The 17932-nt window shown below is 32.5% G+C and overlaps 1 protein-coding gene and 1 long non-coding RNA gene across 3 annotated transcripts; one reads left to right on the top strand and one right to left on the bottom strand.

Moving 5' to 3' along the window:
* Positions 1 to 1067: 1067 nt before the first annotated feature.
* Positions 1068 to 3655, bottom strand: LOC149539108 (uncharacterized). The gene is made up of 2 exons (XM_089799106.1): positions 3259 to 3655; positions 1068 to 1950 (listed from the first exon to the last, which is right to left on the bottom strand). Exons 1-2 carry the CDS (start codon positions 3599 to 3601, stop codon positions 1100 to 1102), a joined length of 1194 nt encoding a protein of 397 aa, XP_089655232.1. The 5' UTR covers positions 3602 to 3655; the 3' UTR covers positions 1068 to 1099.
* LOC149539107 (uncharacterized) lies at positions 1874 to 15502 on the top strand. Of its 2 annotated transcripts, XR_016355877.1 has the most exons (4): positions 1874 to 2009; positions 2283 to 2363; positions 14942 to 15039; positions 15267 to 15502. It is a non-coding gene; the product is annotated as an uncharacterized LOC149539107 (long non-coding RNA). The 2 variants fall into 2 exon arrangements; XR_016355876.1 differs by lacking the exons at positions 1874 to 2009; positions 2283 to 2363 and adding an exon at positions 3837 to 4002.
* The last annotated feature ends 2430 nt before the right edge of the window (positions 15503 to 17932 follow it).

Raw genomic sequence — 17932 nt, 5'->3', positions numbered from 1 at the left:
AAAAATACATTATATAATTATAATCTATATTTTTTTTCTTGTCCCTAAAAGTTGCTTTAAAAGAACTATATTATTATATATTATACATGTTATAGTTTTAAGAATTACACTCTTTTAAATAAAAGATTTAACAAATTACTATTTTATTTCAAATATGAAACTCATACTTTGAATGGAAGAAAAGACACAAACCAATGTTTAGTAAGTGCAAAACACCTTTCTAAATCTAAGGTGCAATATAAATATTACTTATTTAGTTTAATACATTCAATAACATAAAACCTTTAAATTCTTAATGAATGACCTATTGTCACATAGGTCTTGGATACAAATATACTCCAAATATATTTCAGCTTAAGAAATCCATCAAAAAAAGAAATTGAAATAGTTTTGTATCTGATTTTAAATAATATGATGTCCAATAAACTTAATAGTTTCATACTATTTTGATGTTAAATAATATTATAAATTGTATAGCATAAAAATGTGTGATCACTTTAAAACTAATAGAATTATCCAACAATTACTATTTTAGTCTTCATTTCATCTAATTATCATACGTTATATAGATTAAATAGATATATTTTAAAAATTATTATTATTTGTTGAAATTAATTATTATTATATGTTAAGCAAAGGTAGATTAGAACCCAAGACCCCTCACATGAGAAGCTCACAAATTACCATTGCATTGTAGGCTTTTGCCTAAATTTAAATAGATAAATTGTTTAAAAAACTAATTAAACATCTTATACATGCATACCTCACTATTCATAATGTCATAGATATATTAATAAAAAATTATTTTTTAAAATTAAAAGAAGTCTCAATTTAAAATAAATAATAACAATTTATTTAAAACAAGATGTATTGCTACAGTCATTTATTTAACAAATCCTAGAACAGACAATCCTTCTTTCCATCCTACTAAGTTAAACAGAGGTACTTCTCTTAAAAATTTCTTACTCCTTAGAATTCCATGAATAACTTACAAAAACATAAAGTACTAAGTAGATATATTTGAAGAATGTGAATTCAGAAACTAATTGAAAACAATTTACCCATACTTACAAGTTGAACTTCCTTTCATGCTGTTGCATCATGAATTTTTGCACTGAAAGTCTTCCCACATAGATTGAATATATATTCGATGGACTCCAGTTTCTTGCAGAAGATTCTTCTCTCCCTGCTTCAGAGTGTATGACGGATGAGGTAAATCTTGAGGAACGATCATATGATGGCGTCGCTCCTGATACTGTTGATTATTTAGCATTGCTGAGGCCCGATCAGAATATACTGATGGATTCAAAGCAAGACTCCCGTAATATTGTCCTTCATTGCTGTTTAAATAAGAAACATAATGTTGGTCTCGTCGCTGCAATTGAATTGCATCATTTAAAAGAACGTTGTTAGCTTTGTTCACATCCAATATTCTTGAACCGTTCTCAGGAGACTCAGCCAAACATATTGACGAATAGCCGCGTCGAAGAAAGCCACATGAATTAGTCGGTTTTGACGTTTGAGGATTCAGTGTGAATGGAGAAACACTGGATGATGAGGCTACGGCAGGATCTTTTATCTTGCTTCTTTTGAAAGCATCCTCATGATTACTTGATTTCACACGAAACTGGTTGTTGTCGGTTTCGTGGAAAGTGAGAGAGGCGGTTTCTGGAAAGTTCAATTTCGCCTTCCTTCCTTTGAAATTTAAGGCAGCATAATCGTAGGCTTTGGCTGCATCTTCTGCTGTGTGGAATGTGCCCAGCCATATCCGAGCTGCCTTGTTCGGATCGTGGATCTCCGCCGCCCATTTGCCCCACGGCCTTTGCCTTACTCCTCTGTAGTGGACCTTTGCCTGCTCTTTCATTCCTTGAGATTTTTGTTTTCTTACTTGCGCAAGAGAATCATTTTTTATTTGTAATGATCTATGAAAACTCTGCTCCTCTTTCTTTCCTGAATTGCATGAAACAGCCACAAAATAACAGCGCGGCATTAGTATAAGCCACGAAGAGGTAATTAGTTAAATTTCTTGTTCAATTAAAAAAATTCTCTTGCGGTAATTAATTTGATGTGATGAGCATCATTGTTTCCTCTTAAAAAAATTCTCTTGCTGTAATTAATTTGATGTAATGAGCATCATTGTTTCCTCTTTTAAAACTGTCAAATGGAAACGATCATTCATCAATTCTTTTCTCTTACGTATATTTTGAGCTGAGTATTTTCCCTCATTTCTGACAAATTGATTTTTAATCACTGCAATCACTGACTCAGTAACCCTTCTCCAGAATAATTAGATCTTGGGTACATTTCCATTGAGCTGAGTGGTCGACAGAATGAAGATTTTTCTGTTATCCTCTCCCTAACAGGTTAGTACAAACTTATTTTCATTATTTTTTGTTCAACTCATAAAGACTTCCAAATTTATTCATTATTTAGTTGAAGGAATGAATATATCGTTGATGTAATTTTTTTAAGGAGAGTTTAACAATATTTGCATTGTATTCAAAATTGAAAATCTTAAGTTGAAGAGTATTGTTTTCCTCTTCCTACCAGGTTAGTACAAACTCCCTTTACTAACTACAGGCTTTTAAACAACCATTAAAGAATTTATCCGTGTCTAGTTTAAAAACCGACTTACCCGTGTTGATATGATTTTGTTAGGAGAGATTTCTAAATCAATGTATGCAAAATGAAAATGTTTGTAGAAAATTTTACGAAGATCTGAATGTGTATTTCCGTTGATCATTAGCATTAAGTATAACAGACAACTCTTTTCGTTCGTATTAGTTTTTACTGAAAGCGAATTGATATAGTTGTATTTTTTCATTAATGAAAATCACAAATTTGAACGTCGATTGTATCCGAACAGTCTCATTTTCAAAGCCGTCATCCGCTAGGTCTGTTGTAATATTTTGTCTAATTTCCATAACCCTTTAACTTTGTTCTTCTATCAGTAGGCGGACTTACAGAATTAGGAATCAAGTAGTCGTCGCTTAAATGCAACAACACTACAGAACACTATCATATGTAGTGTTTATTTTTGCGGCGTTGTGAATTTGGCAATGAAGAAGCACCGGAAATCAGTTTTACGATCTATTCATCGGTGATTGGAATAATTTTCTACCGTCTGTATCCTATTTTAGGGGGTTGTCTAAAAAAATTGACAGTTTTCCCTCAATCCTTCGTTGCATTATGAAAACCCAGAAAACAAGTTCTCAAAAAAATTAAAGGAAAGAACAAGTTACTCAAAAGTAAATTAACCTTGAGGCGATGTACCAGGGAAGTATTGAATAGAAGTTTCTGTGTCCCCGCTGAAGGGTTTTGCGGAACCCGCCACGTAGCGCTCCTGATCATCTGTGTGTGTGTTCGTTGTAGAGAGCAGTAGATCTGCAATATTTTGAATGGGAAGATTAGGAGCTCCAGCGTCTACAAGGGAGAGGGCAGATACCATGGCCAAAGTAGCATTTCTAGAGCGAGCAATGGCGGAGGAGGAGAAAGGAGTAGTTTTAATATCGAACCATTCTGGATTCGAACCCTGACAATACTCATCTTTTTGGCTCGCCACTTTGCTATATGCAGCTGAACTAGTAAAGGGTTTCCGCATACCAGGTTTGATCTTTACACCATATAATTTTTCATATCAGATCTTCTGAAGTATGGGAAGCTGTTGACGCGTAAAAGAAGTGCTTTTGTCAACGTCTACCTAAAAACTGGGGATAAATTATAAAGAATTAGGGATGGAATTGGAAGTCCACAGAAAATGTCGGCTGAAATTCTTTGACTGACGCAAAGTTTTGCTTCATACCAGATAACCCGCACTAAGTAATAATTTGTATAAAATGCAACGAAATTCTATGAATATCAACCCTCGAAACAATGGCCTATCTATGGCCTTGCATCTTAGAGGAAATAGGAATATTTTATTACCGGCGGAGGTTACTTTGGAAGGCGCCAGACACGGACTTCACGTATACCTTCGAGAGCACACCAAACGTTTGTTCAATGGTATTCTCTGTTACCATTAATTTGTCAGCCTAAGCGTAAACTGCTCTCCGTGTTGAATTACTTCTAATGACAATCATAAATCATCGCTGTTTATAACTGTGACACAATAATTAAAAGCCAGCAGCATACATGGGGTGTCTTGTTTTTTTTTCTATTTTTCTATTTGTCAATCTTAATGGTTTATTTTTTTCACTCGAATTTCGTAATGATTTCATTTATTAATTTTTTATGAAAAATATAATACAACACTGAATAAGTAGAAGAAACAGTAGAAGATATGAGAAATCTAAAATGGGCTCTGCCATTCTATTCCCAATACATGCAACTTATAGATTACAACATTACTATAATAGTATGTTAGGATGGCTAGAGTTGGCTGTCCACACAATATTAAAATGTATAATATTAATATATTAAAATTTTGCATTGAATATGGGTGGCTACATGAGTTGGAGGATGGAGGTCAAATGACTTTGGGCGGCTATGTGTGGCTGCTTGTCTACTATTAATAGCGAAGTGTGGGCTGCGGACAGTAGAGGAATAACGGGCTGGTGGAGAAATCAATACCTGTCAACACTCCCCCTTAATTTCTTCCACTAATGCTACTGCATTGTTTTCCCTCGTCATAATCACTTTGGGTTTTACAGCTTACCCCTAACAATGTAATACAAATGGTTTCTACCTGACCAAAAAAAATTCATTTGAATGGTTTTGGCTAACCACAAACCTCACATAAGAATGGTGACTACAAACCACCAAACAACACAAAATAGTTTCAGATTACCACTAACTCACATCATGTGGAAACATGACAAATGGTTTTAGATTACGGAAAACTCACATGATGGAAAAACTATCATTACTTTGGCTTTTCTCCTTAGCTTGCATCAAACTAATTATTGGGTCCATATAAAAAGAAATCCATCTATTAAGATAAATGGGTACCCAACTGCTATACTCACTAGTTCTATAGGAATCCTTTTCCAGTACATGGTTCATCAATATGTCAAACCAAGCTCTAGGGTGTTGGATACGATTGATAATGCACCCCTTACAACAACTTAGGTACAATACAATGTCTAAATTTTCCTTCAACAAAAGCAAATCACACTTAACAAATGTTCCCAAAATACATAGAAAACTTTCGCAAATTCAATCTATAGCTTCCACTGTGAACTTCCTCAAGCACATCTTCTTGCATAATTGCACTTCTATGATGAAATCCACTACAAACAATGCTAACTTTCATATATATCATTAATACAAAAAATAGAAACACTAAACTTCATAAAAATACTTCGAACACAAACACATAATAAAACCCTTTTAGTAGTAGCAAAATAAATTTCCATCTACCACCTCAAATTCCTTCTTTTCACATGTTCTATCAGATCTTCTGGTCTTTAACATTGGCTCTGATTTCTTCTCTTTGTTCTTGTAGAAGATAACTTCAAATACCATTGCCTACTGGGCTATGATGCCACAACCTTAATGACAAAATACTCAATGGCTGAAACTTTTCATTTGCCAAAAAATATATCAAGATCAGGTTACCATTGGCTCTGGGCACCCTTCACCAATTCTCAAACTCATCGACCTCTCCATGATCTCCAAGATCATCTCCCATTAGCTCTGATACCATGATGAAAATCACAATATAACATAACAAAGAAAAAGTAGTGGAAAGAGAAACCAAGGGAGAAACCATAAGAGATATGAGAAACCCAAAATGGACTCTGCCATTCTATTTCCTATACATTCAATTTATAGATTACAATATTACTATAATAGTATATTGGGATGGCTAGAGTCAGATGTCAAGAAAATATTAAAATATATAATAATAATATATTAACATTTTGTATTGAATATGGGTAGCTATAGTAGTTGGAGGCTATAGGTCAAATGGCTCTAGGCGGCTATGTGCAGCTGCTTGTCTACTATTAACCACAAAGTGTGGGTTGTAGAGGGTGGAGGAACCATAGGTTGGTGGAGAAATTAATACCCACTAGCAATTTTAATTTATATTTTACAATAATGTCGTATTTTACTAATAACTAGTTATAAATATTTTCCAAGTAAATATCATTTATTCACTTGTTTAATAATAGTAAAGGAATTAAATATTTTATATGTAGAAAACTTATAATTTAGATTTATAATGAAATAAAAAATTTATTGAAGTGAATTTATGGGAATGTTGCAATTTGATATTTGGCCTAGCTTTGTAGAATTGATCATTTGAACCATGAAAAATGTACAAACTACAATAATAGGAAAACCAACCATAAAGGCTTTAAGACTCATTCAATATTTGTAAAGATTAACAATAAATAAAAGTATTATATGTAGATTTAAATAGATTATTTTATAGTAGGATGTGAAGCATTATTGAAGGATATGAAATTGTGATTTTCTAATTTTAAGTAGATGTTGGTGTATTCAAACTGATGTTTTATTTTATAATATAAGCATGTTTGGTGATTAATGGACCTAAACTATGCAAGAATTAATGTAAATAAGGTTTTTATCAATGAGTTAGACAATATGATTTATTTAATTTGTTTTTGGAACAATAAGTTTTAAAATATTAAATATAATGAGGTATATAATGAGTACTCAATTGATTATATCAAATTAACATGTAAACCATTTTTAAAAGTATTGACAATTCAATTTATTGTAGTTATAGCTATTTATAGTAAAGTTATATTTAGTCAAAGTGATACAACTTTTATAGTAAGATTCGATATCCATTAAGCTATGATGATTCTTAAAATGAAATGAATTGTGTCATGAATTCCAGATCTATGCATTACATTGAAACTAAAAAGGATATAATACTCTTTGAAATAAAATGATAAGAGTTTGTATTAATTTAAGCATTTGAAAAAATAAATCATTTAACAAAACACATAGCTAAATTTCAAAAGATAAAATTGAAGAGATGTTTTCAATTAATTCACACACACATTAAAGTAAGAAAGTCTTAAACGAAATATAACATAAGATATTGAGGATAAAATGATAAGGCTCGTCAAACTAAGTCATCATGAAGGACCAAAACTATTTAACAATATTGAGTAAAAAAGTGAAACTACCAAATTTACAACAAATAGTGTACTTTAACTTTTTCATAATTTGAATATAGATCAACTATAAATCATAAGGAATGCATTAAAATAGAAGAAAAAAACTGTGTTCCTTTAAAATTATAGAAAAATGTAAGACTAAGAGTTCTCTTTCTAAACACCAAGGGCTCCTATATAGAATCTATGAGTATCATAGTGATTTGATCTCCCAGACATCCCCAAGATTGGGTTGATTGTCAAAATTCTTCCTCTGATATAGCAAAAAATAAGAAAGATGACCCCTTTTATACTAATGAAGAAATTGTGGAGGTCTTTGAGGATTCTTAAAAGGGCTCTTCCTTGGCCATAGAGTTTGACTACATGCAAAATTATACTAATTTTCTCACTTGCCTCTCCCTAGCCTTCACAATGTACCCTCCCTCCCCAGTGATTGATTTGAGATATCATGGTGACCCTCAAGTTTCTTAAGAACACTCTTTAGGCCCTATTCATAAAAATAAGCATGGCTTTGTGAATTTGGAAACCCTTGCTCTCCACTTGATTGATAAAGATTAATGCTACAATAGGCTTTAATCTCTAGGTCGATGGATTCTCTTCAAGATGCATATTGCCTGTAGAATAAATAGGTTGGAAGCCATAGAGGAGGCAGAGTGAGAATTAGTAGACTAGACTTCAAGTTGTAGGGATGAAGTGTGCTAGGAAGTGGGTGGACACAATTGCAAGTGGTGGATTTTTGGAACATGTTGTTGATACAATTTTTCAATTGGGTGTTATCTTTGACGTCACACAAATGTCATATCAGTCATCAGACAGAGTCTACCAAGATTAGATGGTCAACAAGGCAAAGAACAAAGTCTACTGAGCTCAGATGGTCAGCAAGGCAAAGAATAGAGCCTACCGAGCTTAGATGGTCAACAAGGCAAAGAACAGAATCTATTGAGCTCAGATGGTTAACAAGGCAAAAGATAGAATCTATCGAGCTCAGAAGGTTTACAGTGTCTACTAAGTAGACAGTTGTTATCAAGCTTTCAAAATTAATCAAGGAAATTTAGTTATTACAGAGCTCACTCGGTCATCAAAGGGAATTATGGTAGAAGCAGTTCTTATCGAGCTCTCATGCATAGAGAAGGAATTTAGTTCTTATCAAGTCAATTCGGTAGCCAAAGGATTTTGTAGATGTTGCAATGTTAATTGAGTCAAGACGGTTAACTCAAGAAATTATTTCTGGAAGCAGTATTTACCGAGTAGGGTTGGCCAATGAAGGATTTCATTGATTTGTGAAATAACGTTTATTTGTTTAAAGTAATATTTGTAGCCGACTGATGTATGGATTATTGGTGAATGTAATGTGAGAATGAGCTGACTTGATAATCTAAATGGTATAAATAAGAGGTCAAATTGCGAATTCCAAGTGTGGGAGTAGAATTGATGTGATATGAGGACTAATTATTGTGAAAGCAAATTTGAAGGATGATCAGAGATCATTGAGGAGTAGCAAAGCCATATTTGATCAAGGAGGATCTAATGATGCAGAACAGAGACCTCTAGTTACCAAATTCATTTGCATCTTGTTCAGGTCAATTCATTGTTGCTTTCTAACAATTGTAGCAGTGATTTCAAATCTCTTAACAGAGTTGGTTTAATAACCATTTTGTAAATCCTCTAACAAGGTGACTGTTCAGTTGAATTGTTCTAAAAGACCTCTAACAAGCCCACTCCTAATAGGGTGATTAAATCCTCTAACAAGGTCACACCTAACAGTGTGTATTGTAACCTTCAACAAGGTTGGCTCCTAACAGGGCTCATTTCAGAAGAGTGAAAAAATGGTAGCTAGTTACTTGGTGGTTTTTCCCATATTGGGTTTCCACATTAAATCTGGTGTCTCTTGTGTTCATTTTTTTTTCAATTGCATGCATGTTTGCTTGAAGATAAGTAACAGTTTAATTTACCGAGTTACAACATTTTTTTTATGTTTACCTAGTATCAGCAGTAACTAGATCTTTAAGACATTTAAGGGATCTATGGATTAATTTTTGTGAGGAACTGATTCACCCCCACTCTGAGTTACTCTATCTTTAATTCCAACACATGTTGTTCTTGGAGGAAGAAAAAGTTGAAATATAGAAGGCTCTTATGACAATGAAGAAAGGTCAAGACCAGCTTGGGAAGAAAATTAAAAATCTGATAACCCACATTAATTTTTCTTAGGGAAAGATAGAGACCAAAATTGGTGGCCTAAAACTTCAGATTGCAGAAAGGATGGCAAAGAGGGAGGAGAAGACCTCAAGAAAAGTGGAAGGTAAGGATGGAAAAGAGGATGGAGGAGACCTCAAGAAAAGTGGAAGGTAATGCGGTGACCTCCTAGGGGATAATTGAGACTATACTTGTCCATCTTTCAAAGTTATCTTTTGTGGAACAACTCAAGGAGTTGCAAAGGTAGTTGGTTGGCCTTCCACTTTTTCTTTTGGTTGGTGTGTGCTAGGTCCTTGGTGTTTGGTTTCTGATGTTGCTAATTTTAGGTGGGTGGTGTTTGATGGTTCGATGTGGATGGTTTGGTGCTCAGTGGATGGTGCACCATGGTTCTGCTGATTCCTTGCTGCTAGATGGTGGTTTTTGGGTACCTTGGTCTATGTTTTTAGCTTCATTGACGTTGGCATTGGATAGGTTTTTGTTTTTATCTCCTAGCCTAATTAGCTATTTTTTTTACTTAATAGTTAGTTATTGCTAGTTTTAGTTATGTACTTTAGGTGTCACTTCTTGTTATCTATCTTCGTGTCTCTGGACTTGATATTATTAGTTTGTACCTTTAAGGAAAGAGACTATAGTTTTCACTACACTCTTTTATATTCGTTAGATTCTCGAAAGAAGTGCTGAGTAGTTATTTATGTCTAAAAATAAAGTTCTTGCATAGTGTAGTATTTTCACTGAAATATTAATTTCAATTAGTGGCTTTCTTATTGGGTGAAGCTCTTTTATGTGGAGTCTTTTTGTTTTAATTAGTAAGAATTCTCCAAAATTTATTGTAAGAACAACTGGCATATCTTATTGAATTACACCTCTATTTCCATTTTATGCACCTATCCACTTCTAACTGTGGTTATGTAGAGAAAATTATTTTTCTCTAAAAAGAATGAGAAATATGGTGCATAAAATAGATTTTTCTTAAAGTTGGAGAAGTTGAAGAAGCTAGGTCTGATTATTTTTTCTATTAATGATATTCTCTAAACTAAATTTTCCTTCTCTATTAAAATAATGAAATATTTTCCTTACAAATCTTTTCAACTGAATTTGCTTTCTCATTCTAATAAAACTTTCTTAGGCAGGTTAGAAGACCTAATTTCTACTTGATCATCTAAAGAAAATGATTTTACAACCTAAGGTAAATTTGAGACTAGACTTGTGTTTTTATCTCCAATTCTTATGTTTTGGTTCATTTTTCCCCAAGATTAATGGTGCCCATAAAATGTTAGGTTGAAGTCTTTTTATTTCAAAAGTGTTGTCCTTGATTTTCATAGTTTTCTACTTGTATTTCTATGTGCAAACAATTGTCTTATTTACCTTGTCGCACTTTACTTGGTTTGGATTCTGCCACATTCTTTCAAATTTTTGTAGATTATAGACATAAATCTTATGTTAAATACCTCTAGGTTTTTTTAGTTTGGTGGCAATTGGATGGGAAAGAACCTCTCTCCTTCATTAGGTAAATTAGCATCGAATACATCAACAATCAGGCAAATGCATGGATTATGTTCTGGGAAGAACCTAGATTGAATTGTATGGTTTTGGAGCTTTATGGGTGTAGCTAGATTTGTGATGAGGGTTTTAAAACTAAGTTTCCATAGGCTTGGGATTCTATATTTGACAACTATAAAAGTCAAACAATCTTCGAACATTATATTCCTTACGAACATTTAATACCGTCTTCTACCAATGGAACCCTAAACTAAAAAATAGTGACTACTTTAGTAGTGCCTTCTATTTTGGTGAGAAATATTAAACATTTCAATTATTTATCTTTGCAATCTATTTGTTCTCCCTTGATGCCTCTAATGCATTTATATCAAGTGTGAATGTAATCAATGATTGTTCTATTCCTTGTCTAAGAAAAATTCATGCAAATCTACAAGCAGAATTCATGTGTAACAGATCAAAGTATTTGGAAAAACCCAAATCTTTTATAAGAATATAGAAAGAAAACTTAAAATAAAAATTGAAATCACTACAAGCCAAAAAATTTCAATAGCTTCGATATTAGTGGTAGTTTCCACTATATGAACCCATATCTTAGTACCAGCCTGAGCCAGTCTCTCGATACACTGAGGAACCTGTAGGGTTTAAAAGAAGAAGGTTTGGGATAGGTATAGAATTTCTTAATGTTATCAACAATTTTTTTCACATGTGTAATTAGTTTTCAAAAACTATGCATTAGTGTGGGATACATTTTTCATTTTTTATTGTTGACTTTCCTATACTATCACAAAAGCTTGCTTTTCAAGCTGAAGAATGGCATGGGCTGTTAAGTATTGAAATTCACATATAATTGATCTATGTTTTCTTGATGGTTTTATTTTTATTTATAAGATCAGTCTGATTAGCTTGGGTAGTTTGTAGAGATTTTGAGTTAGAAGGTTTTATCATATTTTTGAAGCTCTCTTTGTTTTCATAAATTCTTTGGCATTGATTGGTACTTGCAGTTTCTACATGTTGGACAATTCTCTTGGATGAAAATTGTTGTCTGGTCTATTTTATATAACACATATGAAATCTAGCTATGAAGTTACAATTTTTTTAGGTCTACCAATTATATTAGTTTTCTTTAACACCTTGACTTGTAGTTAAATAGAGTAGTCTTATACTCTAGATTCAATTTACCTAATAATTTTGCGCAAATATTTATAATTCTCTTTTGTAACTATTTGTATGGTTCTTGTACTGTCCATTTCACATATACCATCACATAATGGTTTTCTCCCTTCTTTTATAAATAATTATTTTTAAATAAATCTAAACATGATATGCTATATAAAAACAACAAAAGTATTGTCCATCTACTGTCAATTAACTTACTCAACTGAACTTAATTTTTATCTACTTGTATTTGATGAATGGTTATTTATATTCAAATTGTGCATAATGCCTTTTAATATATAGAGTGATACTTCAAATATTTAAATGGTTCACATGACTTACAAGAACAAGAATACTAAGAAGCAAAATTATTATATTTATATTAATTTTAATTTACCTTCTATTAACACTGAGAATGAATACAAAGTCAACACTATAGAAGTTGTGAACAACAAAAAAGAAATCAATCTACTTAGATAATAGATAGCTTCCAATAGAGAAATTAGACTATATCATCATCAATATGATTTCCATTTAACATTCCAAATGAAGGAGCTACTCTTGCCCAACCAAATATGACCTGTTACGAATTCAAGTCATGTGTCTAATAATCTTTGTTTAGTCAAAATTTTCTTCCCACTAGTTAGAAAAGATAGGGACTAAAGCTAGAATAGAGCTCTTGTTTTTCCTATAGTGGATTTAGACCTTAAAACTAAACAATATATTTGATATAACTAATGCTTGATAAGTATTTACATCCATCAACTATTTATTAGCATATGTTTAAATATTATTAAAAAAACTCATATATAAAACACAAACATAATTCATTACTATTATATATATTAAAATAAGCTATTATTTTTATTTTTAAAAATATATAAAATTTCATGATTAACTATATTTATCAAATTAAAGATTTAACACATAAGATATATGTATAGCTATAGTCATGCATTTTAGAAGCTCTAGACCAATGCTTCACTTTCTCTAATCTAGCTACTGAAAACCACAGTCACTTTCTATGTGTGTGCATAAATACTATTTATTCCATGAACAGAACTAGAAGTTACTTGTATTCTTATCCACCTAGTTATTTTTGCGTACAATAGTGAGAACATTGAATAGAAATGTGAGAAGTAGGAATATAGGAGTAGTCCCAAGATCACCAAATTTAGAAGTCAAAAGATTAATGTAGGATTTCAAACAATATTGTATAAACTTAATAAAACATGATTGTGACAACACCTGACATATGAAAGAAATTATTCGATTTTTACAATTTATAATTTGATATACAAAATCAAAATTTGAAATTATAATTGAAGGAAAATATGATTCCAACACTTAGAAGTTCACCTGATTATATTTTCAACACTTCATTTCATTCCTTAAAGCCATCTTTAAACATCACAATTCAACTTTTCCTATTTAACACTTTTTAGTTTAAAAATCCAACTTTAATCCAACATATCTGCTATTGCACAACCTCAAAATTTAATGAATCAAACCTTGCCAACAAATAAAAAGTTAAAATCTTTTGTGCATTTTTACCACATCTGTTTCGTTTCTTGAAACATTAATATCACTCACCGCAGAACGAGACTGAAGTACACTTGTGTCTTGAGATTCGTTTCATCTGTTCTATCTGTCATGGATCTTTGCAGTGAAAATTATGAGGTGTAAGAGAAGCTGAGCATTCACCGCTAGAATTAATAGGTATTTGATGGAAAACAGATTCCTGAAAAGGATTCTGCTCTTCCTCGTGTGTTAAAACGTACGCTGGCTGAGGTAAATGTTGCGGAACAATCACCTGTTGCTGTTGCTTCTGGTGCAATTGATTACCCATTATTCCCGAGGCGTAATCTGTATATACTGATGAACTAAATGTATGCTTCCCGTTAAATTTTTCATAATCAATACCTTTATGGTTTTGCAAATAAGCAAAATGAAACTCGTCTGATTGCAGTGGAGATGTTTTAAAGCTGGAACATTGCTGAATTGCATCACATGAAAGAAATCTATTAGATTTGTGCACATCAGTTTTTGAGCTGTGGTTGGGAGACTGAGACAAACATGCTGATGAATTGTCGTTTTGAAAATAGAGAGCAGCAGCAGCCCCGCGTTCAGCTATATTTGGCCTTGACTTTTGAGGGTTGAGTATGGATGGAGAATCAGTTGATGTTGAGGTTGCGGCCAAGTCTTGTGTCCTCCTTCCATTAAAGACATCTTCGTTATTTGAGCTGGCACTCAACTTCTTGTTGGCTTCTGGAAAATTCAATTTGGCCTTGTTACCTCTGAAATTTAGGGCAGCGTCATCGTAGGCTTTAGCTGCATCTTCTGCTGTGTGGAATGTGCCCAGCCATATCCGAGCTGCCTTGTTCGGATCACGGATCTCTGCCGCCCATTTGCCCCACGGCCTTTGCCTTACTCCTCTGTAATGTACCTTTCTCTGCTGCTTCACCGATTCAGAATTTCGTTTTGGTATTTTTCCGGCCACTTGATATTTCCTTCGTGCTAAACACTCATCAGATTAACAAGCGCGTCAAGATTGGAACTGACAAGCTTCAAACTAGTTATACTTTTTGCTCGAATTAGAAAATTCTGTAGCAGTAGTTAAATGCCGATGTCCATCTATTGTTTCTTCTTAAAAGGTCTTATACGCATTTATCAATTGTTATTCCTAGATAGATATCAGATTTGCAAAATCTATTATATTTACAATCTGGATTCTATATGTACTTATTTTATCATCACGCTTTCTGATTCATCATTAATCCTCATAATATATGAAGAAATGCATGTGATTAGGAAAATTTAAAATAAAAACACATACACAATAGAATCCAGAAACTTATGATAATATATCAAAAAATGTGATTAGGAAAATTGAAGATAAAAACAAATACACAATAGAATCTAGAAACTTATATTTTTAATTTTCCATTAATTGATTTCTGATCACTGCAATCACTTGCCCATTGATGTGTTGTGAGCAGCACTAAACAGGTACACATCAATTGAGCTGAGAGGGCGAGGGAAAGAAAATGCCTTTTTTATAATGTAAAAAATTATTATGTTAACTTCTTCCACCCAGGTTAGTAGAGACTTAATTTATTCATTTCATTATCTCCTGGAATTTTTTATTTTACTTACAGAATTTTTTCATGTTTCGTTCTTGAATGGACTAATCGGCGTTGAAACGAAATTTTGGTTGTATCCACAATGAAGAAGTCAGAATTTTACGATGCTGTGAAAATTAATTTTTGTTCTGAGCTTTACAGTTTAGGGATGTACTAAACATAATGTTTTCGTTGAGAACAGGTATACAGCCGGAAGATATCACAGGAGCAAATCTATACCTATTCTACAATACAAATTATGACTTTAAACTTTTTTAATTCTAAGTTTTGGCATGCGATGGTCTTATGGTTGTGTCAAAACCAGGTTTCCTCTCTGCATTGTAGGTTTGATTTTAAGAAGATGTTATTGATATTTAGAATTTGTTTAAAAAAAATTAATACATCTATTATTAGACAATTAAACCAAATTTTATGGTAGATCGGTGCAATGAATCTATTTTTTTTAACCTCATCTAAATTCATTATAGATATCCACAACCTGTTTAAATATCTCCTATATGAGCAGGCAGGCTTACAATATTAAGAAATAATTACATAGGACTTTAAAGAATTAAAAAAAATTAAATTTTTTTTTTTTTTTGAAAAATCAGATTTGCTTACAAGCGCTAGACTCCTTTTGGTTTTTCCTCAATAACTGAAAAAAAAAAACCAATTTATACATTCTATTTAGAAGGGATTCAAATCATTTTTGTCCTGCGCTCTCCAATTTTAGGGATTTGCCTAAATATTTTCCTACCCTTTACCTCAGAATCTTCAGTTTCAATATGAACATCCAAATAAGAAAATATAAAGGTAAACACAAGTAAATGTAAAGTTTAATAACCTATTTCGAAAAAGGATAGAAGATTATCAACCTCGAGAAGATGTACCAGAAAAGTTCCGAATGGAAGTTTCTGTCTGCACGCTGGTAGTTTTTGTGGCGTCTGTCATAAATTGTTGACCATCTCCGTGTCTTTCCGTTCCGATGTCGAACAAATATTCAAATTTTCCAGCGGCGACAGTGAGATCTCCAGCATCTACACGAGAGAGGGCAGAAATCATGGCCAAAGTGGCATGTGTAGAACGACAAATATGGGTGGAGGAAAAGGGGGTAATTCTAACATTGAACCATTCTGGATTCCAATCCTTACAAGGTTCATCTTTTTGACTCGCCACTTTGTACTCAGGTAAAACTCTAGGGTTTGAACAATCCTCAGAATATTCCCCAAAACGGTGGCTGCCGCCTCTCGTTATTGAAATCCGGCCATTTTACTTAGGAACTTTGATCTTTTCATCTGATATTTTGTCACCCGAGATCTTCAGAAATAATGGCAACTGTCTAAGTGTAGCAGAGGCACTGTATTAAGGTTTTGCATATTTGTCAACATCTACCTCTAAACTTAGGGTAATCCAAAACTATCGTAGGTAACAGCCTTAGAAATCTTTCAATGAAAACAACAAGCTTTTACGCTACATTAATAGAAAAACAGTCTCCAGAAGCTTCAACTTACACAATAATCTTAAAGGCTACTCCTGCTACATACCTTTGAATTTCGATGCAGTCCTGTATTTTCTGGGTCCTGCAATGTTGTGGTCAACTATATGCAAACGCGTGAAATGAATTTTCTGAAATTCTGCGAATTTCAAATCTTAAATCAGTTGACACGAACGGCTTGGCGTTGTTTTGAACCTCTTGGCTTAAGAGTAAATGAGAGTTGTAGATTAATGGTGGAGGGTATTGTGGCAGGCCCTATACGTGAGTGTTGTCTGTCCACGTTAAACGGTATTCCCTTTGACGCGCCATGACGACTTAGGGACGTATTAGCTTCGTGTACCATCAGGCCAATTTGTATAACTTTGATACAACTAATAGGTGTTTCGGAAACAAATCAAAATTTAGTTTAATTATGATTAGTTCTATATATAACTATATGTGCAATTATATTTTTAGGGAAATGAAACAGTTTCTATGTATGAAACAATGTCAAAGTTCCTGTCAATAGTTAGAGTGGAAGGGGAGTTGGTGTATATGGAGAGAGAGGTAACTATTAGTAAATAATTTATTTATTACATTCTAAATATGAATTTAAATAATTGAAATGTTATTTTATATTTTTGAAATGATTGTTTTGCATATTATAAGGATCTGATCATCATTAAAACTAATTCTCTAAATCAATGAGATAATTAGGTTTCATTGTGAACATGTTTAGGAAGAGGAGGAGATAGGTAAGGAGATAGAGATGGGTGAGAAGGAATATGGAGAGGAGAGGAAAATATAGGGTTACAAAGTAGAGAGGAATACAAAGATAAATAGATAAAAATATAGAAAGAGAGAAGGGGAGAATTAGAGAAGAATAATCTAAATATAAAATTCAAAATAAACAGTACATAAAGAGGTGAAGAGATGAGGAGAAAAAAATATAGAGATAGAGTAAGAAATGGAGATAAATTAAGTTTAGAAGATAGATATAGAGATCTAGGAAGGGAGACATAGATATAAAGGAGATAGGTGGATATATAGGTTGTAAAATGATTTGGAAATAGAAAGGAAGATGGATAGGGAGAGTGAATAAATTTCAAACTCATTTTAGAATCAAAATTAAAATTGAATAAATTAGACATTCAATTACTATATAATAATAATAATAAATAGAATATACATAAAATTGTAGTTAAATTAGTTCAAATATAAATAAAGAGTATTATTAGTTTTTAAAATTGTTATAATTCAAATACTAAGAAAAGTGTATTTGGAGAAAATAATTAGTATATTGAAGTACTTAAAAAGATAAAATCAACATTAACAATAAATTTTTTTATTAGATTGAAGATATTAAATTCTTCATTAAAAATTAGACTATACCA

The sequence above is a fragment of the Cupressus sempervirens genome, chromosome 9 (assembly GCF_028749045.1).
Source record: "Cupressus sempervirens isolate cs-2001-9-10 chromosome 9, ASM2874904v1, whole genome shotgun sequence".
NCBI lineage: Eukaryota > Viridiplantae > Streptophyta > Pinopsida > Cupressales > Cupressaceae > Cupressus > Cupressus sempervirens.
This window is presented reverse-complemented; position numbering and strand designations above follow the sequence as displayed.

Coding starts and splice junctions, on each gene's coding strand:
- LOC149539108 (XM_089799106.1), bottom strand. CDS start 3,601: ATGCGGAAACCCTTTACTAGTTCAGCTGCATATAGCAAAGTGGCGAGC. Junction 1,951..3,258: donor CCCTGGTACATCGCCTCAAG/GTTAATTTACTT, acceptor CATGCAATTCAG/GAAAGAAAGAGGAGCAGAGT.